At 41.5% G+C, this 20,681-nt stretch overlaps 1 protein-coding gene across 2 annotated transcripts; it reads left to right on the forward strand.

Moving 5' to 3' along the window:
- Positions 1–26: 26 nt before the first annotated feature.
- Positions 27–20,114, forward strand: si:ch73-61d6.3 (occludin). Of its 2 annotated transcripts, XM_047336693.1 has the most exons (12): positions 27–154; positions 1,533–1,616; positions 1,754–1,832; positions 4,915–4,967; positions 6,155–6,782; positions 8,084–8,275; positions 8,909–9,076; positions 14,539–14,702; positions 16,927–17,145; positions 17,797–17,968; positions 18,653–18,694; positions 18,967–20,114. In XM_047336693.1, the coding sequence occupies exons 1-12, from the start codon at positions 42–44 to the stop codon at positions 19,066–19,068; spliced, it is 2,016 nt and encodes a 671-aa protein (XP_047192649.1). In that variant the 5' UTR covers positions 27–41; the 3' UTR covers positions 19,069–20,114. The 2 variants fall into 2 exon arrangements, with proteins under 2 accessions (XP_047192649.1, XP_035503223.2); XM_035647330.2 differs by lacking the exons at positions 27–154; positions 4,915–4,967 and having other exon boundaries at positions 1,351–1,616.
- The last annotated feature ends 567 nt before the right edge of the window (positions 20,115–20,681 follow it).

A 20,681-nucleotide genomic window follows, 5' to 3' on the forward strand; every position in this document is an offset into this window, starting at 1 on the left:
CTACAAACGTAACTTGATTTAAGGTTATTAATGAGGGGCAAATGTATGAATTGTATATTCTTGTTTTTGAAGGACTGAAGTTGTTCCCCTGTTTGAATCATTCGCCATGTGAAGAACAGGAGGAGGAACCAGCGAAACTTCTACATGAGTTACAGTGAGTTTCAGTGTTGTAACTGTTATTCAGTTGTTATAAAGTTATTAATGGGTGTGGTTTGAATTTAAACACCAAAAAATCACGTTCAAAAAGTAGGTAAATGGACTGTATGTATTTAACAAGTAGAGTTGAATTCTATTAACAAAATAGATACTAATTATATAATCTATATAAGTTGGGGGGGGGACATGTCCCTGGGCTCTTCGCCCGTGGTCCCTGTTTCAAGTGAATCATATTTCTTGTAGGAAAAAACCAGAGCCGTCTAATGAGAGTCGCTCCATTAGACCTTTTCCCCCCAGCAATGGCGGATCATGGAGCCTCTCAATAGGTCCCGGAAGTGAGCAGCAGCGCATTAGAGTAGCAGCAGAACGAATCAGTGGACCGTCTGTTGCACTTATGAAGGGTAAGACGTTTAAATAATCAGACTGTATGTTATCAGCACATCTGAATTAAATCAACATGAGTATTAAAAGCATTTTAGAAAAAATAATTTTACTTTTAAAAAATGTATTGAATAACTACATTGGCATGTCGGTATGCGTTATTGTAGATCGATACATTTATTGACTACTAACTACCAAAAATCCCAATTATGTCGCTCTGAATAATGGATTTGAATTACGCGCCAAGAACTTCCGGGAACGATCTGAAGTCTAGGCAAGGCAAGTTTATTTGTATAACACATTTCAACAACAAGGCAATTCAAAGTGCTTTACATAAAACATTAAAAGCAATTGGGAAGAAGCATAAAATCACATTAAAATATAATAATTAAAAAGAGAAAATAAAAACATGTTAAAGTAGAAAAAGACAGATGATAAAAGTTACAGTGCAGTACAAGAAACGCATAGATAGTATTTAATGACTCTATACGAGTCACGTGACGTGCAGGCATTTTGGACTTCCGTTGTCGCGACTCTCATTAGACGGCTCTGGGGGAAAAAACAATCAAACAACCACAAAATGACAAGACAAAGAGGAATTTTAAAAAAGCCTTCACTCAAAAAAAAACTGTAAAACAAATGGGAAACGACAGAAAATAGACTAGAAACGAAGAGAGACAGAATGACAACGGTTTTTTTCTTCTACCCCCCCCCCGTTTGGTTTGGCGAAAACCTGAGGAAGGGCGCCCTCTGGCGGTGGACGTGCGGCGGCGCGGCGGGCCTCTTCCCAGCGCACAGGCGGGACAACGCGCTCGTTTCAGGCTGTTGTCTGAGCGGAACCCGTTGTCTCCGCCTCTGCGCCTGGGACCGGAGCTTCAAGCGGAGCCGCCACTCAAATACAGAGAGTCACATTAAAGTCGGGCGAATTCTATCAGAAACTGCCCCCCCCCCCCCCTTTTTAAAAACATTTTTTTACGGACTTTTATTTTCCTCAGCTGCAAGTCGGAGAGTTTTCACAGGAAACAACGACGAGCCCGGATTCCAAGTTCCTCTCCTCTCGCCCCTCGGCGCGTTCACAGGTAAGAAACCACTGGAGGTGGAGACGCGTTGTTTTCGGCAGCAGTGTGGTGAAGTTGTGTTCTGTCAGAGTTTAACACGCAACAACTGGTTGAAGTTAAAGTGAGCTGTGATAACGGTCCGTTTGAACCCTCGACAGGTGGATTGCTCGTGTTGTTCCCCGGCAACGAGTCACTTCTCTGCCATTGGTCGTGGAAGAAGAGTTAATCACAACCAAGGTAAAAATCACTGCAGCCTTTATTAATATAAAACTTCTTTTTTTTTTTTTGACGACCCAAGTTCAAATATATAGTAGTGCGATAGATTCACGTTTCAATCATATACGGACAAAAAACAAGTAAGTAACCTTAGTAACTACCGTAGGAGGAAAAGAAAAACACATTTCCAACCTGTAATCTGTTCAGACTGCTGTTGTAGGTGTCTCTGCAAACACAGACCTCAAATACCTACTTTTCATCCCTAATCTTCACAGATTATATTTGCGCCTGTAAATGAAGTGCAGATGCCAGTTTATTATTATACATACACACAGTTTAACAGTATGTACAGTCCAGTCCAGCAGCGCTGCCTCGTCATCCAACTCTACAGGTTCTACAGCATCTCTCCCAGCAGCAGCATTGATTCTTCTGCCCGTCATCAATATAAATTGGATTGGCTAAATATGATTTTTTTTTTTTAATATTATGGATAGAACCGCAACAGTGGATCGATTCATCGATTAGTAATCGACGACAAAATGAATCGCCAACCATTTTGATAATCGATTAATCAATTCAAGTAGTTTTATGGGGGGAGAGAGTCAAAATTTTCTGATTTCAGCTTTAATGTGAATATTTTCTGGTTTCTTTGCTGCTCTATGACAGTAAACTGATTATCTTTGGTGTGTGGACAAAACAAAACTTCATCTCGAGGGGTTTTGGGAAACACCATCATCATTTTTCACCATTTTATGGACCAAACAATTTATCGATTAATCGAGAAAATAATCGACAGATTAATCGATAATGAAAAGAATCGTGAGTTGCAGCCTTAATTATGGCCCAGATTGACGTATTCACACTCTTCTTTTAACATCACTGTTATAGAAAGGTAGGAAAAGCAGCAATATTCTTAACTGAGAGGGTGGAACGAGTCAATGTTTGTCTCTTCTCTTAAAGAACGTCTTAAAGGTTAATAGATTATTACAATGCAGTAGATTGACTAATTGATTAGTTGACTAATTGGGTCGGCTCTACAAACTAAGTCGCAAACATCAAGTCCCTTAAATGACCGTAAAGTTGTGTTTCATATCGATCTTTGTGTGTTTTTTTCCCACAGGTTTCACTGAGTTTTGCTTTTTCTTATGATACTGGAGATTCGTCAGCAGGTTGATTTCTCCCCCCCTTTCCCTCCTTGGGGCAGGAAGTCCTGGGCTGACTCCAGTGTGTGTATGCCAATGGGTCGCAGTCAACACGGGGCAGGGGCCCTAATTGTTTTTGACAGATGTGAGACATGTGACTGTATGACTGGAATTCCTTTACCAGCAGCAGATGATAGAGTCTCTGTGTTGTGGTGCAGCTCAGGCTCACGGCTGGTGGGCGTCTGACCTGACCTGTGACCGTCGGCCAAACAGTCAACTTTCTGCCCAGCTTGAAACTGAGATTTGTGAGCCAGTTTTAGACCAACACCACTGTACTAATACAACTACTGGTACTACTTCTACTACTACTACTACTGTTACTACTTCTTCTACTACTACTACTGTTACTACTTCTTCTACTACTACTACTGTTACTACTTCTTCTACTACTACTACTGGTACTACTTCTACTACTACTACTACTGTTACTACTTCTTCTACTACTACTACTGTTACTACTTCTTCTACTACTACTACTGGTACTACTTCTACTACTACTACTACTGTTACTACTTCTTCTACTACTACTACTGTTACTACTTCTTCTACTACTACTACTGTTACTACTTCTTCTACTACTACTACTGTTACTACTTCTTCTACTACTACTACTACTGTTACTACTTCTTCTACTACTACTACTGTTACTACTTCTTCTACTACTACTGCTGTTACTACGTCTACTGCTGCCGCCACTGTTACTCAAACTTTTGCTACTATTATATAACAGTTGCTTTGAGTAAGAGCACAATAGGTTTCTCTCTAATGAGCCAAATAAGTCATAATGGTTTTTCTAATGCACCTCAACGATCAATGTTAATCTTGCCTATAGGTGATTCTTTTCATCATACAGTAATCTACTGATTAGTATTTTTGACTAATCAACTAATTGGTTCATCCTTTGGTCCATGAAAAATGAAAAATGACCATCATAGTTGTCTCATAGCCAAAGTAAAAGTCATCAGATATTGTCTAAAAATGTAATAGAAGCTGGAACCGTCGAATGTCTGCAATTTATACCTGATAAATGATTCGAACCATTAACCATTGCAGCTGTAGTTGCACGTTTTTACTCTTTAGAATAATCCTACTTTATTACATTAGGAGAAATACAAAGTTTTGAAGCCAAATTGCTCTTTGGCAGGTTTATTGGAGTTAAAGATCCTCCTTGTAGCTGAAGGGAGAGGCAGCGTGGGGTTTGACATATTGCACATTTCCTGATAGAAAGTTCTGAAGGGCGTGTTTTACAGTGTTGTGAGCTCTTGGAAAGTTGGTTGTGTTTTTTTGTGAGCCTCTGTCAGTGGAATTTCATTGCATGGAAAGACCTTGACCCTCAGATTGCTTCCTGCCAGTTGGCGATACAGTCAAACACCGAAGTAGTAAATAAACTAAGACCCATTGTCTTACACGAGAGACTGTTGGTCAAAGTGACGGACACCTGACACCCGTCCACCTGTCCTCCCCTCGCTCTCTCTGTCTTTCCCCTCAGCACAGAGGAGCTCTTGTTTGATCCTCCCTGGACAGTGCCCCAATTTTCTTTCTCTCCTTTTTTTTTTTTTTTTTTTTTTTTACGCGGACTCCATGGCAACACTGTTCCCGTGACGAGCAGCCCTGACTTTTGCCCCTCCTGCTCCCAAAACAAAGGCAAGAAGTTATGGAGGGATGCAGAGGAGGGGGGGGTTTGTGGAGGGGATGAAGGATATGGAGGAATGAGGGAGGGAATAATGGGGAAGGTATCTAGGATGGAGGCTCTGAGGCGAGACCCTCTCCGCTGTGTGTGCCAGACCCCCATAAAGAGAGGAGAGTTATTACCTGGGACTTGCAGACTTGTGGGCAGTGCCAGAGACTGTGTCTCTGTCTGCATGTCTGAACGTCTGAGTGGCCCATTACCTCCCTCACAGGATGAAGAGGTGAACTATTCAGAGGAAAGAGTTGGTTTTGTTGAAAAAATAAAGTAAGACCTGTGGTGCCACTGAGAGACAGACTTCAGTACGAGGGGAACCTCTCAGTTTAATATACCTTTTTTTTCTGTAAATAGTCAAATGTGCCCTTCACAGAGCCCGAGGTAACATAGTTGAATGACCTTTTTTGTCCAACCAACAGTCCAAAACCAAAAAAATGATAAATGTATTCATTAATACTTTATATTTATCAATATAAAGTGGAGAGAAGCAGAAAAAATATTACTTTTCGGAAGCTTTTACTTGCAAATGTGTGTCAGACTTATCCATTAATCAACTAATCATTTCACTTTTTTACCCCACAATGTTCTGACATTTCATAGACAAATCAATTAAGGAATCGATTATAAAAGTAATTGTTATTTGCGGCACATAAATCAATGAATTAGTTTCCCTCTTGTTACGTGGTGTAGGATGTGTCACAGTGTGTTATGGCACGACGCACTCAACATTTTGTTCACATCCAGCTTTAAGATTACAACTGGGAAATAAGGAAAAAGGTTTATTTCTCACAATCTTTCCTCCACGGTCACTTTGTCGTGCTGTTTTCGTACAACACTTGTCGGCAGCCCCGCTGCCCGTAGGGCTCCGTGTCGAAGAATGGGCATTGTTGAGTTGGATACACTGCGGCCTTTCGGATATCTCTCTGTAAGATATTCGGAAGAAAGAAAACAAAACAATGTTCAGCCGGAGGGAGGGGCGTGAATCTGGCTGCGCACTGTGGAGGCTGGACAGGGAGACTCCTACAGCCTGTGAGGAGGCAAAAAGAAAGTATTGTTGTTTGGCTGCGCTCTCCGTCCTGGTACCGACATCTCCACGCCGAGTCCGATCACACTGGTTCAGAGACCTCAAAGCTGAGGTCATTTTCTCTAACCCTTTTATCAGGGAAAGCAGGTATATGATGTGCGTTACACTAGGTGATAATTTACTCAACCTGACAGGAGGAACGGGTGCCCTCATAAATCTCACTCCCCTGGAATTGGTCAAACATTTACACCGCTCTGTCACTCAGCCTCATTGCCAAAGACGGTCACGCCTAACGTTACCGTATCTCTCCACGTAACATTATTACTCATATCAGTGGCGCTGAGGAACAGACACAGGCAGCAGTTCCCAGCTCTGTGCAGAACAACCTCTCTCTCCCGGCTGAACACAATATATATTTTTTTTCTGTCTACAGTTCCAGGCATCTTGGAGCCATGTTTGACAAGCAGCACTACGATAGTCCGCCTGTTTACAGTCCTCCGTTCAGCGCCCCATCCAACAACGGCTTTGGCCCCCCGGCCAGCTTCCATGGGCCCCAGAGCGACTACAACGCGTATCCACCTCCGCCGGGATCTTACTACGTGGAGGAGAGACCGCAGCACTTCTACAAATGGCTCTCGCCTCCCGGGATCATCAAGGCCATGATGGCGACGGTGATCATCCTGTGCGTGGCGATATTCGCCTGCGTGGCCTCCACTCTCATGTGGGACATGCAGTATGGATATGGTATGGGAATGGGATATGGCTCCGGGATGGGCTACGGCGGCGGATACGGCGGCGGATACGGCGGCGGCAGCTACGGCTCAGGGTATGGAGGATACGGGAGTTCCGGAGGCTACGGCGGCTACGGCGGCTACGGAAATCAATACGGCTCCTACATCTCGCCTTACTCGGCCAAAACCGCCATGATCGCCATGGCAGCCATCAACTTCATTGGATCACTGGCATTCTTCATCGCCAGCTTCTCTAAATCCAACATGGTCCACAGCAGGAAGTTCTTTCTTGCCCTCCTGATAAGCAGCATCATTATGGCTGTCCTGCAGGTAAACCTCATTCATACTTTTAGTTTTCTCTCTCCAGATTTTTGTTATTCGTGGAGGATTCTTGTGTGGTGGGAAGTTGACAGTGACCCCTAGTTTAGACCACAGATGAATTATCTTCAGAATCAGACCTAATATCTCCTAATGTCTCTTCAATGGTGTCATTTGAAACTGTGATCCAAAATTTGGCTTCCTGCGTTTTATTTTCTAGTGTGAGAACAACGTTTAGCTGCTCCTTATGTTTATTCGATGGACTTATCGGTTGGCCAATAGAAATTGGCGAAAACGAGCCTTTCACAGACATATCTGCGTTAATCGGTGTCAACGTTTAAGTATGCCCATATTAAAAGGTATAGAAACAAAGCAGAAAAATGCTGACACGTCTCACACTGGTATCCAATTTTTTTTTCCAACCCCACATACCAACAGTCAACACTGTTGGAAACACCCACTTCTGGTATTTAAATGTGAAAAAAACACAAAAATACCTGGAATAGAATCTGAGGCCGGTGTGTCTGCTCACAGCTGAACCATGTTCAGATCCCAATGCCCCAATGAGTTGGTAAAAAAGATGTTCATCCATTATCATGCCCAGATGTGTTACATGTTACACTATGTTCAGTATACAATAGCTTCATAGATCTAGATCCAAATATGAAATATAGTGAAAAGGTCTCCCTGGGACCTAATCTGTTAATCTTTTTCCATTCTGTTGAGGATTTAGAGATTATAGATTGTTGGATATGGAAAGAGTTTCAAGTTATAGTAAATTTACATGTATAAGGTTTTCTCTTAATTAAATCCTCAACTCTTTATTATTATTAATTTTTAAACGTGAGGAGTTTCTCTTCTGCCGCTCTTGAATTATTAAAGAAAAAAATCAAACAGAAAAGTTCGGATTCAAATTGAATCTGCAAGATTTTCAGGGATATTACAGGTTTTTACTTTTGCTGATCAAACTCTGTACTGTACTGTACATGAACATTTACCATACTAAGCAAATGTGGATATTTTTTTTGATGTTTCCAGTTGATTCCGGGTGATTAAGCTCCAGCAAAGTGTTTATAACAGATAGAGCAGAAAACATGAATCATCAAAGGATTGTCCGTATAAGAAGTGTTGTACTGAACCTTTTGCACAAACAGTATGTTCACTGATATGACGTGTTGCCTTAGTCATATCTGATTTGAATTATGAGGAGTGCTACTATAAAACAAGCCTTTTTTTCAATTAGAGACTGACAGATTGCAAGACTGTAAATTTAAATGCAACTATAAACGTACTAAATCCGTTTTGTTCCTCAGGGCATCATAAACATCGTCTACATTGTCGGTGTGAACCCCATGGCCCAGGGCTCCTCCAGTATGATGTACAATCCGATGCTCATGATGTGCCAGAATCTGTACCAGTCGGGCTACTCGCAGATGGGCGGAGTGGGAGGCTTCCCCATGTACAACCAGTACCTCTACCACTACTGCTTTGTCGACCCGCAGGAGGTTTGTCGTTCTTTTGGGGATATTAAATGTTGGATTAGTGGAATCTCCTGAATCATTTCTTGTAGATGTAGTAGAAGTCGAGCACTGACCTGATTTGATTTGATTTCTAACATTGTTTTGAATTCACCGTGCCCCCAGTTGTAGTAGTTTTATTTTTTAATGCTGAGTGAGCATTTTAAGTTGAAAGGCTACAAAATTAAACCCAAATATATCAAATGGAAAATAAATAAAACGGAGAAAAGCAGCGAATCCTGACAAGGATTAATTATTGACTGATTATCAAACTTGTTGATTCTTTTTGTGGCTATAAGATTAATTCGTTTGTTTGTTAATGTAACTGTTAAAAGCTGGAGTTACAAACACAAGTAATAATATGTATTTGTGCCTTGTTGACGAGGTGTATTACAGCCTCCAGTGTAATTACTCCTGTACTTTTTCGTAACTGTATCTGTTATGAAGCATTGGTTATATTTCTAGTACATGGAGCCACAACTTGTGATGTATGTATCTCCCTGGGATGTCACGTGTGCGTGTGTTTGTGTACCTCCTGTACCAGGATAAAGCAGCTTTATCTCAGAGCTTATCTATTTGAGAACTTTGCCCAAATTTCATTCCCATGTCTGTGCGCTTCAGGGAGTCGCCATGGTGTGTGGATTCCTGGCTGTAATCGCTCTGGGTGTTGCAGCTTTCTTTGCGCACAAAACCAGAGGGAAGATCTGGCGCTACGGGAAACCAAACATCTACTGGGAGGAGCCTCTTGTCGGAGGGAAGGCCTCGGAGGGCCGAGATGTGGAGGAATGGGTAAGAGACAAGAGGGTAGTCTCACTTAAAGGAGACATGTTATGCTCATATTCAGGTTCATCATTGTAAATTTGGTTAATGCTTAAAAGGGTTTACATGGTCTAATGTTCAGAAGACGCACCAGTTTCCTCAGACTTTCAATTCCCGCAGCTTCTCTCTCTCCAGCCTCTGTCTGAAACACTTGGTTTTGGCTCCTGTCTCTTTAATATGATCTATAAAATGTCAGAAAATATGGTTTTCTTAGTATTTTTAAGGCAACAATGTCTTCAAATTGCTTGTTTTGTCTGAGGCCTAAACGCAAAGTCTAAACTCTGGGTAAGATTTCTCTCAGCAGCAACACAAATTGTGTAGGACCTGCATTCGCAACAAGCAAGCTCACACGATTCAGTATCAAAAAAAAAGCTCTTAAAATGACGATGATATTGTTTATCGCAATCATTTCTGGGACAATGTATCGTGCAACATAAAGTAGTTATCGGGACAGGGCTAGCCTCAACTCTTGCTTTACCTGGCTTTGGGAGTGTGCCAGACGAGCCTTGTGTACTTCCATGACATTGTGACATCATTATGTTATGAAAGTATCGGCCGGATTACTGACGAGGCCTTTCAGGATCTTCAGGAGTGTTCTCTGTCGAGGAGAGGAGCTCCCTTTATCGTGGACTTTGGGCTTTTTTTTTTTAACTTTGCAAACCTTTACATATACAAAAAACCTGTATAACACACTAGAGTAAAGGGAAAAACTGAAAAAGCATAACATGTCTCCTTTAAAATAAGACTGGGTTTACACATTTGCTTGCATAACTTTCGGCCACATGAACAGGGTCATGGAGAGTTTAAATCCAGCCTAAGGAAGGTTGATTGAATATAATATTTTGATTTGATCAGATGAGGAAATGATCAACTACAGTGTTTTTTTCTTTGTTGAAGATTCAGCCTCCAAAACCCACTGACACACTCTTTTCCCCTTCTGTGACCAAGTTGTGGGACGCCCCTTTCTTCTTAGAAGCGAAGTAGATAAGTAGGTAGGCCATCAGCGAGGTAGTCACTCGAGCACTCATCATTTATAACGACAGGTTAGGTGATTGTGGTGATGCAGATGCAGTAAATAGCCAAGCCGAGACTGGAACATTCCCTTGGTTGGTTTGTCTCACGGTATGCTTTTCTGAACGCATAACCGTGCTCTCTGTCCGGATAGACTTTGAGATGTTGTGCCGCGGTTTGCGTCTCTCGTAGGTTTTCATCGCTCGTCGTTTATTAGCTGAGAGTCCAAAAGGAGCGTGACATGTATAGATCCTTATCCTTTTATAGGATCCAGCAGGGAAACAGTCAAACTAGTGTGAGAGCGTTTCCTCTGACTGAGTCACTTTGTTCAGGGTCAGGGCTGATAGCTGCCGGGAGATTGTTTGCTCATGGCCGACCTCCTGGTTTCACTCCCAGTAATCATTAACCACCTGAGAAGATATTAAGCGGGCAGGTGGTTTCTACAGAGCCTGCTTCTGGGTTTTTAAACGCCACAACACACTTGAGTCGTAGCCTGGGTCTGTTACCTGAGATATAGACCTCTTTTTAAATGATGCCGGTTTCATTCGACGGAGGATAAAGATTTAACATCAATAGCTTGGGTTTGAAATTTTATTGGGGGTCATAAACGGCACAAGTAAGGCAGTGTGATATGTTTTTAAACTAAGTTTGAAACACCAGCATATCTCCTCTACACTGTGTACTGATTTTATATTTTTTGGTATCTTGGTCTGGAGATTATGTCCCTTTTGTTCTGCTGGAGAACGTAGTGGCACCAATGATGCATCCTTCACAACACATGCTGTCAACAGTGTTTGTCCAGATATTGTGCAGGTGTTAAGTAAATGCATTTGTAGAGCAAATACCTCCGGCAAGGCCCAACTAACGAAACCACATTAAAAACTGCCAGTTTTATTTTATTTTGATCTGTACTGAATTGCACACACTCATAGACATCATTTACATGATTTTTTTTCATGATCGAGATCCATGCACGGTGACACTCACAAGGTTATAGATAGCGATCCACCTTTTGCCGGATCCGTGTCCAAATGTAGTCTTGGCCCATGTCCCATCCTTCCCCCAAGTTTCATGGAAATCTGTTTAGTAGTTTTTCAAACATAACCTCTTTGGCTGAGGTACTGTATAGAAAAAAGAAAAAGAATTTGATACCTATTGATAATGGTAAGTAAACAGTGATGACTACTTCTTTTTCCTCTGAATTTTATTAAGGTCATGAAAGGCTACGCTTAGCACTTCCCTAGCCACGGTGCCACTAACAGGAATAACTTATCTTGGCTCCATCATTTTATCACAGTAGTCAAATAAGTGAGTCACAGTTTTACCTTTCGCACTGAACAGACATGGTGTGATGTTGGATTATATAGAGCTGTTTGTGTTTTTGAGAGTGCCTGTCGTCGTCTGGAACATGGCATCATGCACACAGAGGTGTACAGGCAGGACAGAGTCAATCCTATGACTAGTACTAGTGTCTAATAATGGAGCCGTGCTCCCTGATGTCATCAGACTTACTGTGACTCTGCAGTAATTAACTGGATGCTGCTGCTGCACGTGAAGGCTTGACATTTTTAACGTTAATACAGCTTTAAATAGTTGTAGATTGCAAATGTTATAAAAAGGGCAAAGAGATTAATGTGAGAAGGTTTGATGACTGTCAATTCAAGCAGATACTTATTTTACTTATTTCCAGCTCAATGGCTAACAGGCCGGGCCCCTGAGATAATTATCTAGTCAAAGATTAAAACTGAATTCACTTTGTGTACTGTCGGTTGTGAAATACGAATGACTTTACTGCGTGAAGAAGGTACAGTAATCTCTACAAAAGCAGGTCAGCCAAAGTCAAAGTGCGTATCATCATATAAACCGTATGGCCGACATACGGTGGTTGTTTGGAGGTTCGACCCGTCTCGTGGCTGAGCTCGGGGAGGCCTGGCTCGCTCTGATGACCTCACACACTGGCCTTATTCAGTTCATCTATGACGGGGGCTGGGTGGTGGTGGTGGTGGTGGTGGTGGGGGGGGGGGGCATTGTGTCTGCTGCATGAGGTCACCAGAGTGGGTTCCTGCGGGGTTGCCTGTGTGCTGGAAACACTGAAGTGCTGCACTAAAAAAAACAACTCCAAACACATATTATAGAAAAATAAGTTTGTATCGAGCTTATCTTTCCTACAAACATCCGCATACACAATCAAACATACCAACAATAAGAGAGTTAAATGACCAGGAAAGAAGAAGAAAGAAAGTTGTCTGTTTTTATTTTTTGCATCTTGTTGAAATGGAAATCTCGAAAAAACGTCCTGGTCAATAGAGAATATTTAATGAATCACAAGTGCTAAGCTCATCGACAAACACATCCCGTACACTAGTGTTTCGCCAATTAAATGCTTTTAATGTGAAGCTGCAGCTGTAAGAAAAAATACTTCACTTAATACAGACTTTGTAACCCAGCTTGTAATACTACAAATATGTAAATAGTGTAATACTTTCATCAGAGAGCCATTCAATCACCGTAATGTCGCCTCATTCGGTGATAGATGATGACTCCGTCAACACACATTTATTTGAATGAAAATCTTTGAGATTATCAGTTTAAGACATTGCGGATGAAGGTTAATATTAAAATTGCTTTTGACTTTAGTTTCACAACACGCATGTGACATCATCTTTGGTGAAGCGCATGTTAAGAATATTTTCTGTTATTCAAGTAGACATTTTAAAGCGCAAATAAATCTAAAAAAAATTCTTCACTCTTAACAATGATGATAATAATAATATTAATAATAATATTGCCCACTTTTCACTTTAACGCCACCTCTCCTCTTACATGACCATCACACTCTGTTCTTTCCCTCTTCTGCTTCCCATCTCCCTCACTTGGCCTTTCTCTACACTGTCCTTCTTCCCCGCTCCCCCCCTCGATTCCTCCGTCCCTCAGCAGCCTTCCCCCATTCAGTCTGCGCGTCTGTCTTCCTGCCTCTTTGCTTCGCTTCCGCAGGTTCAGGACTCCCGACACATTATTCACGAACCAGCAGCTGCTGCGCTGCACACTCGGAGGGCATTTTTCAGATTCTTACATGACCTGAACTAAATGGGATTCTCCTGCAGCAACGAGCAACTCTCCCCCGCCCCAAACACTCCACCCACCGAGACTATTGTTCTTTCGGGGGCTCGGCTGATGTTCGGATCTGCTCCTGCACCGCGAGGAATTCGGCAGATTCGTCAGTAATGCAGCAGCCAAGAAAGCGGAAGAAATTCTTTTTTTTTGTAAATGTTCTATATTGTTGTGAAATACAGTAATGCATTTTTTTGGTCAGTCACCAATGGCCAAAAGTAATGTCTCACTAACCAAGGGCTGCTGCTGAATACACATTACAGAGTGTCCCAGTGCAGGGCCAGGAGATGTCTTGTTTCAGAGAAAAACACATTTCAGAAATATCCTTTATTCCTTTTTAAATATCACTGTCAGTGTTATTTGTGTACACGGACAGATATATAATGCGTCCAGATTTTGAGCTTTATTTACCACCTGCTCACTTATTCCTGAAATGAATGATCGTAGTATTTTTGTTGTGTTTTTTTTCGAGGCCTCACACCCAAACGGTTTCTGCCAACATTCCAGGCAGCAGAGAAACAACTCAAAGTTTACTGATTTGTGTTTGGGTTTTTTTTGTCAAAGGCAGCTAATGATTGATACATTCACTGGAGGAAAACAGTGACAGACCCCTGAGGCCTTTTATTGTGAGGAATTCCCTCATGTCGGGTCGCCTGACCTCACAGGAAGGACTCCGATTAAGGCAAAACGTATTTATCTGCCAGACACAGTTTTCTCTAATTTGAAGAAAGAAAAGGAGGAGCACATCCGTTCCAGGTGTTCATGAAGGCATAAAATGGCATAAAGAAGCGAAAGCAAAGGTGTAACTATTATCTTTTATGTTATCTGTGTACATAATGTAATTATGATTAATCATTTGAGGATATAAGGCAACAGAAACAGAAGGGAAAGCTTAATCAAATGCCCTAAACAAGAAAACATCAACGATATTGGTTTAAATTTGGTTTATTTATGGTCAGTCTTTGGGTTTACTTTACAATTAGCCTTCCGATGTCCTTTGTTTTAATAATCTTGACCTATTCGTGCTCCCACATTTCACCGAGGAGTCGGACCGCTGTCCAATCACATGCCTCACTGCTCTCTCCCGACTCTAAACGCCAATCACCATACTTCCATCTCAGCCGTAGAGATAGCTTTTGCTAAGGTTTACAACTAAGGACAAAAGGGGAAAAAACAAAACAATGGATTCTTCAACAGGATGTCAGTCACAACACGAGCCTGCGGGGTGTCCTGCTCCTTGCGACGGTTTTCGGTTGTTTGTTTGCGTTTAGTGACTCCTGTTCCTCCTGTTTTTTCCTCCTTTGCTGTAGGTGAACAATGTGGAGGAAAGCCGCAGTGTTCAGGACGCCCCCACGCTGCTGGTGTCGGAGAAGGGAGGCGGGCTGCTCAACGCCTCAGTCAACAGTGTCATCTCCTACCCCCCGGCCAAGGTGGACAGCAGCTCCTACAACGGGGACACCTACGACAACAACGAGTGGGTGACCCTGTTTTCTCGGCTCCTCTTCTGTCGCTTCATACTATTATTTGTACACATTTTTGGCATGAGGTTGCTTGGGAATGTAATGTATGTACACTATCTTTTCCAGTTTTTCCCATATTTAAATAAAGTAAAAAAACAAAATCCTTTAACTCTCAGAAATTGGGTGAATATTCTCAGCCCCTTTTCACACACACAAGTTAGATGAAAGACATTTTTGCTGATGAATTTATTCTTAACACTTCCCCAATAACATCTGGTTTGATAAATCTACATATACACAGCCGCAAGCTCATGATAAGTTATCAAAATTATTTTTGCAGGAAGAGAATTGAGAGGGATTATTATAAAGAAGTTGTCACAAAAACTATTCATTTAACATATTTGACAAATAACAAGAGATAACTGAACAAGTGGCACAAGGATGCAGTGTTATTTTACTGCATTTTTGAATATTACATTTCTATTTGAGTCTGTTCGCTGTGAAGCAAAGATTCCACACAGTCGACCGTTCAAACATGTGACACGCACAAGCAATATTTAATCACTGCTCTGTTTGAAAGCCCATGAAAACATATTGTCCTGCCCACAGAAAGAGAGCTGTGTGTGTGTGTGTGTGTGTGTGTGTGTGACCTTTGAGCCTTTGTTGGATTAACTTTCCCACTGTTTTGTTTTTCTCATATTAATTGAATTCTTCAGGACGGGAAACAGCAGGATGTTTGTGAACTAATACATTTGCTTTTCTTCAAAGCGAGAAATGATTTGCGAAGCACTTTGTTTTTGCCAGCCTGAATACTTGAGTGTTTGTATGTGTGTGTGTGTGTGTGTGTGTGTGTGTGTGTGTGTTTGAAGTACACTGCTCTTTGTCGTCTCATGTCAGAAAGACCTTAAATTTAAATTTGAACATAATTACTTTGATGATTTCCCCTCTCACAAAGTAAACAGAGCTGGCTGGCGTTTTCATAAGCTGAAGAATGTCAGCCTGCAGACCTTCCGTGTCCTCTCTTGCTGATATAATTCCGCCCTTTATTATTTTTTTCTTTTTTTTTTTGTAAGAACTTCTAATATCTGCTCGACTGGATTTGGATTCCTCCACAAATCCCTACAAATCTACAAAATTGAGCATGTCTCCCCCTCCTGTTATTGAAGAGCAGTACCTGCTTCCTGGTCACGGAGAGGCCTCCACATGGCACCGAGTCAAATTGTAGAGTGCGAGCAACAATAATCATTAGTGGTCCAAAGAGTTTACCTTCCTCCATATGGTCTGTGTCTGGGCCATATATCAGCAAATCACTGTTTTGTTTGGTCACTGTCTGGTATCGTTCCCCATAGTCCCTCTTGTCATTTGCTTCATGGTGTTCTTGGAGGTTTAGTTTAAATGTACGTTGTTCCATATTTTGTAAGGAAAGTCATATATCTAGCCTGTTTATCTATTGACCTGTACATTGAATGGTCAACATGTACACAGTGCAGTGGCTTTGCAAGACAAGACAAGGCTCTATTAACTTATTCAATGTGCAGACATGACAGTAATCTTCACTTAAATCTAAATCTCTACCCGATAGCGGATAAATGTGTTTCCGAAAATGTTGGACTATTTCTTTATTTTGCTATGTAGAAGTTTCTGAACAGCTCCCAAGAGGATCAGTTGCTGTTCTAGGGGACAAAAATGTTTTGTTTTTTAGAATGTATGTTTTATTTTTCATATTTTTTTAATAATATTTCTTCAACTCTCTGAAAAGTTGGCTTCAAATTTAAAGTATTTCTGTATGACATTGAATATACATGAATAAGCAACAATCAAAGTTAAAGTTCAGGTTAAAAAAGAAGCAAAAACATATTGAATTATTTATTAAAGGTTTAATAGTAAAAAAAAAAACAACAACAATACAATGCCTTTACTGTCACCACATTGTTTTACGCAAATGTATCTATGATTTGATTGGTCCATGATAATATGTAACATGACCTTTTTCCAACTGAAACCGCCTCAAACCAGAGAGAAAACAAAAACACAAACGGGGAAATCTCTCGTGAAGTAACAGAAGCTGTGTTCGAACTTCTGTGTGTTCTTGTCCTTCTTAACAACAGCTGATATCAAAAAAAGGCTTTTCACTGCCTCGGTTTTCACCATCCACTCTTTTAGTGGTCCCAGTACAGACCAGTTGAAGAAGCTGTGTGTAATAATTCTACTGTGCGTCTCTTGGTTGCTGTCCTGCAGTTACTCGGAGCGGACCACCAGCCGACCCTCAGAGGTCTTCTCCCACGGCGGAGGCACCAGCTCCAGCCCCTCAGAGGAGATGAGCGGAGGCCGCAAACCCTCCGCCAAACGGGGCAAGAGGCGCAGACGTAACCCGGAGCTGGACGAGTCTCAGTACGAGACGGAGTACACCACCGGAGGAGAGACGGGCAATGAGCTCGACATGGACGAGTGGGAGAGGTGAGAGGGGAACTTGCACGGCCGTGTCTCTGGTTTGGAGATTGAAATGTCATTAACCGTGAACTCGGAAAGCGGATTGCAGTGAAATACCGTCGCTCCCTCATGACCAGACCTAAATTCACCGATCTCAATAAAGACATAAGCTCGGAAAATTTGGCAGAGGGACTTGATTTACAGGGAAATGCGGTTAGAACATCGTTTGGTTTTAAAACATGCAAGTAAACAGCAGTAAAATAAACAGCTGCTTAAACAACAAAGGAGGGGAAAAAAAGGCTACAGTCGGAATATTCCTTACTCTGTCCGGGAGAGTCGCTAATCCTCTGAAGCATGCCAGTTCACACGGACTGTGCTAAGGGATAATGAGAGAATTGGGCCAAAGGTACGACACAAGAGTCAATGTAGTTTATGAGAAAGTATTCTCATTATTAAAACCAGCCCTCACAGTCTACCTCCTTGACCTCTGCCAAGGGTCCTGTGGTTCAGCAGTAAACCTGGTAACCTCAGTGAAGGTTATATAGTGTGACTTTCTTCTGACTGATGAAGTTTACGTATGATTCTCTCTTCTCCTAAATCTGCCTTCTTTTTGTCTCTTCCCTTCTTGCTCTCCTCCTCCTCCTCCTCCTCCTCCTCCTCCTTCTCCTCCACCTCCAGTGTGTACCCAGAGATAACGTGTGACGTGCAGCGTCATGACTATAAGAGAGAGTTTGACTCCGACCTTAGGGAGTACAAGCACCTCTGTGCCGAGATGGACGACATCCACGACCGGTTGAACAAACTCAGCCGGCAGTTGGACACGATGGACGACACCTCCACCAAATACTTGGTGAGATATGTACAGCACTCAAAACACATTAAATAACACCCTCACCCCCCTGTACCTTCCCCCTCCCAGTGTCCAAACATAGCTTAGAAAAAGCCACGTAACAAAAGCATGATGTGCCTATATCCAAAACATTATGACCGTAAATGAGATGCTGGTATATAAACTGTAATGAAAAAAATATGATTTTTGTATGGGCCATCAGCCTCAGATGACCTTAATAAAAAAAAGAAATTAGAGCTCAGTGTATCATAAACAGCACTGACCTTGAAATGATGATCTTGCTACAATCAGAAAAGACTCGTCACGTGAGTGAGGAACTCAAAGCCAAAACTTTACACTTTGTTTTCCCTAACCCTAAACTTTGTTTATTAAGACAAAGGAATATTAATTGTACTCAAAAAAGAAATATTAAAATGCTGATCTGTCGTTACCACCTCCACAGTTCGGTCATTCATCAAATCTGTCTTTAAACTGAATGTGCTGAAGTTTCTAAAAATATTACAGGAAATGATGATAATGCAAAATTTAAAAAATGTTTTTTTAAATAAGTGTGTGAAAAATGTGTGTGTTGGGAGGTTGATGGCATATCTCAATTTACTAGTCTGACAGAGTGTCCTTCAACATTCAGTTTGAGTGTAAGGGAGACGAGATCGTGACAAATGTCTTTTGCTGGTTTGTCCTCAGGCTGTAGCAGAGGAATATAATCACCTTAAGGATCTGAAGCAGGTGAGGAAACATCTCGGATGTGGACATTTTATAAACTTAAAATTACAAAAGACTTTGACAAAAAAAGAATGTATTGCATTTGTCTGTGGACACGTGTAATTGCTTTGTGTTCTCTTTAACCTAAAAGGCTTAATTACTGTTTATTCTCCAAGTAGAGCAGTTAACACTTTTCCTATCTAATACTATTGAAAAACACATTTTTCTGTGGTTGGCAGTGAGTGCAGATGTATACACTGGGCTGTAGTGTTCAATGACTCGTCTCTGCTCTGTAGACATCAGACTACAAGTCCAAGAAGAAGGAGTGTCGCAGGCTGAGACACAAGCTGTTCCACATCAAGCGCATGGTGAAGGACTACGACAAGAACCACTCGTGAACCCACTGAGTCCTGAAACTCCGCTCGGTGGTCCACACAGAACACAGTCACCGACATGGGCCAAGACACACTCCACAAAACACTGACAGAGACTGTGTGACATGCTGAAACCAAAGTTACCTTACAGCACAGACACACTGGATACAGAGGGCCACATTTAAACACACACACAAACACACACACATACACGTGTACACACACACACACACACACAGGGAACATTATGCATGATGATAATAGTGATCTAAACTTGTTGTTCATTCCTTCTGATCAGAAATGTATAAATAACTTCTTGTTTTTTGGGAAGAAAATGGAAGCAGGACCCTCCTCTGCAGCAAACACTGCCATTTTTAAAAGGCCCTGCCCACTGTTTGCCGAGTTCGTTCACTTAAAAGGTTGTTTGAAAGTCACCTCACCCTCGCTCACCTGTGATAACACTGTGGTTTGGTTTCTGTGGCTCTGTTTGCTCTCCAGATTGGAAATATTTCTTTGTTTTATCTCCACTGATTAGCGGTGGAACAGTATTGTAGGGATCGACTAATGGGCGAGGATTGATTGGCATCAAACATGCAGTTTCTTTTAACCCTTGACCTGGCGTTAGCTTCGTCCCCAGACGAGCTTTAGTTGTGCTTTTTGTCATCTCCTGCGTCAGTGTTTGTAACTCACTTCAGTGTCAGCGACGGTAACCGCTCTCTGCCATGTGTGTTTTTCTGAAACAATATATTTATACTGATTGTCATAAATGCGACTGACACCAAAAAAGGGGGCAAACTGGCCAATGAGATGTGTGACATAGTTGTATATACGTCTGATGAATCTAGTTCATACCACATACCAAGAACAACTTCACAGTAACTGTCTATTAGATTTAGCAGATATCTTAGCATTTGTAATGTTATCTGTACAAACTCAAGACCCACAGTGGCGTGTTTTTTTTTTAATCAGTTGTCATTCAAAATTTACTTGAGCTATGCAAAATGGTAAAAAAAAAAAAAAAACACTGTTAAAATTGTTTATCCTGTATGTTCCTCAACGAACTGGAAACGTGTCTCACTGTCTGTGACTGTCCACATTTTTCATTTGATTCCTTACCAATGAAAATGATCCTCGTCATCTGTTGGTTTCATATTAATCCACTTCATGTGCAAAGTGTTACGATCTACTGTAAGTTACAAAATTGTTTAGGCACCCTTTTGATTTCTCCTGCACTCGTATTTTTATGAAGAACATTGTCGTCATTTTACAAACCATTTGCGAGCCATTTATTTTTGTATACATTTATTTTCTTTGATGCTATTATAAAATTACTTTTTTTTGTAACAGTATGCTTCCATATGGTAGGATGTCTTAAAAAACAATTGAATTCATGAAGTAATAAACATTTCTAATTCTCTAAAAGTTATTGGACCCTCCCGGTTTGGAGATAGTTGTAGCTGTGTGCATCTGCAGTGGACGTCCAGCAGGGGGAGCAGGAGGACCTGTTGATCCCGGTGAGCTCGAGGTAAGCTGCTACTGCCCCCTTGTGGTAAACAACATAGAGAGCCTTTTACTAAAGCTTTTCAGCACTAGAGTCCAGAGGTGTTTCAATATAAATAGTTGACATTGTTGCAATT

Source organism: Scophthalmus maximus, chromosome 13 (assembly GCF_022379125.1).
Source record: "Scophthalmus maximus strain ysfricsl-2021 chromosome 13, ASM2237912v1, whole genome shotgun sequence".
NCBI classification, from domain to species: Eukaryota; Metazoa; Chordata; class Actinopteri; order Pleuronectiformes; family Scophthalmidae; genus Scophthalmus; species Scophthalmus maximus.

Coding starts and splice junctions, on each gene's coding strand:
- si:ch73-61d6.3 (XM_047336693.1), top strand. CDS start 42: ATGTATGAATTGTATATTCTTGTTTTTGAAGGACTGAAGTTGTTCCCC. Junction 9,077..14,538: donor GCCGAGATGTGGAGGAATGG/GTAAGAGACAAG, acceptor CCTTTGCTGTAG/GTGAACAATGTGGAGGAAAG. Junction 18,695..18,966: donor ACCTTAAGGATCTGAAGCAG/GTGAGGAAACAT, acceptor TCTGCTCTGTAG/ACATCAGACTACAAGTCCAA.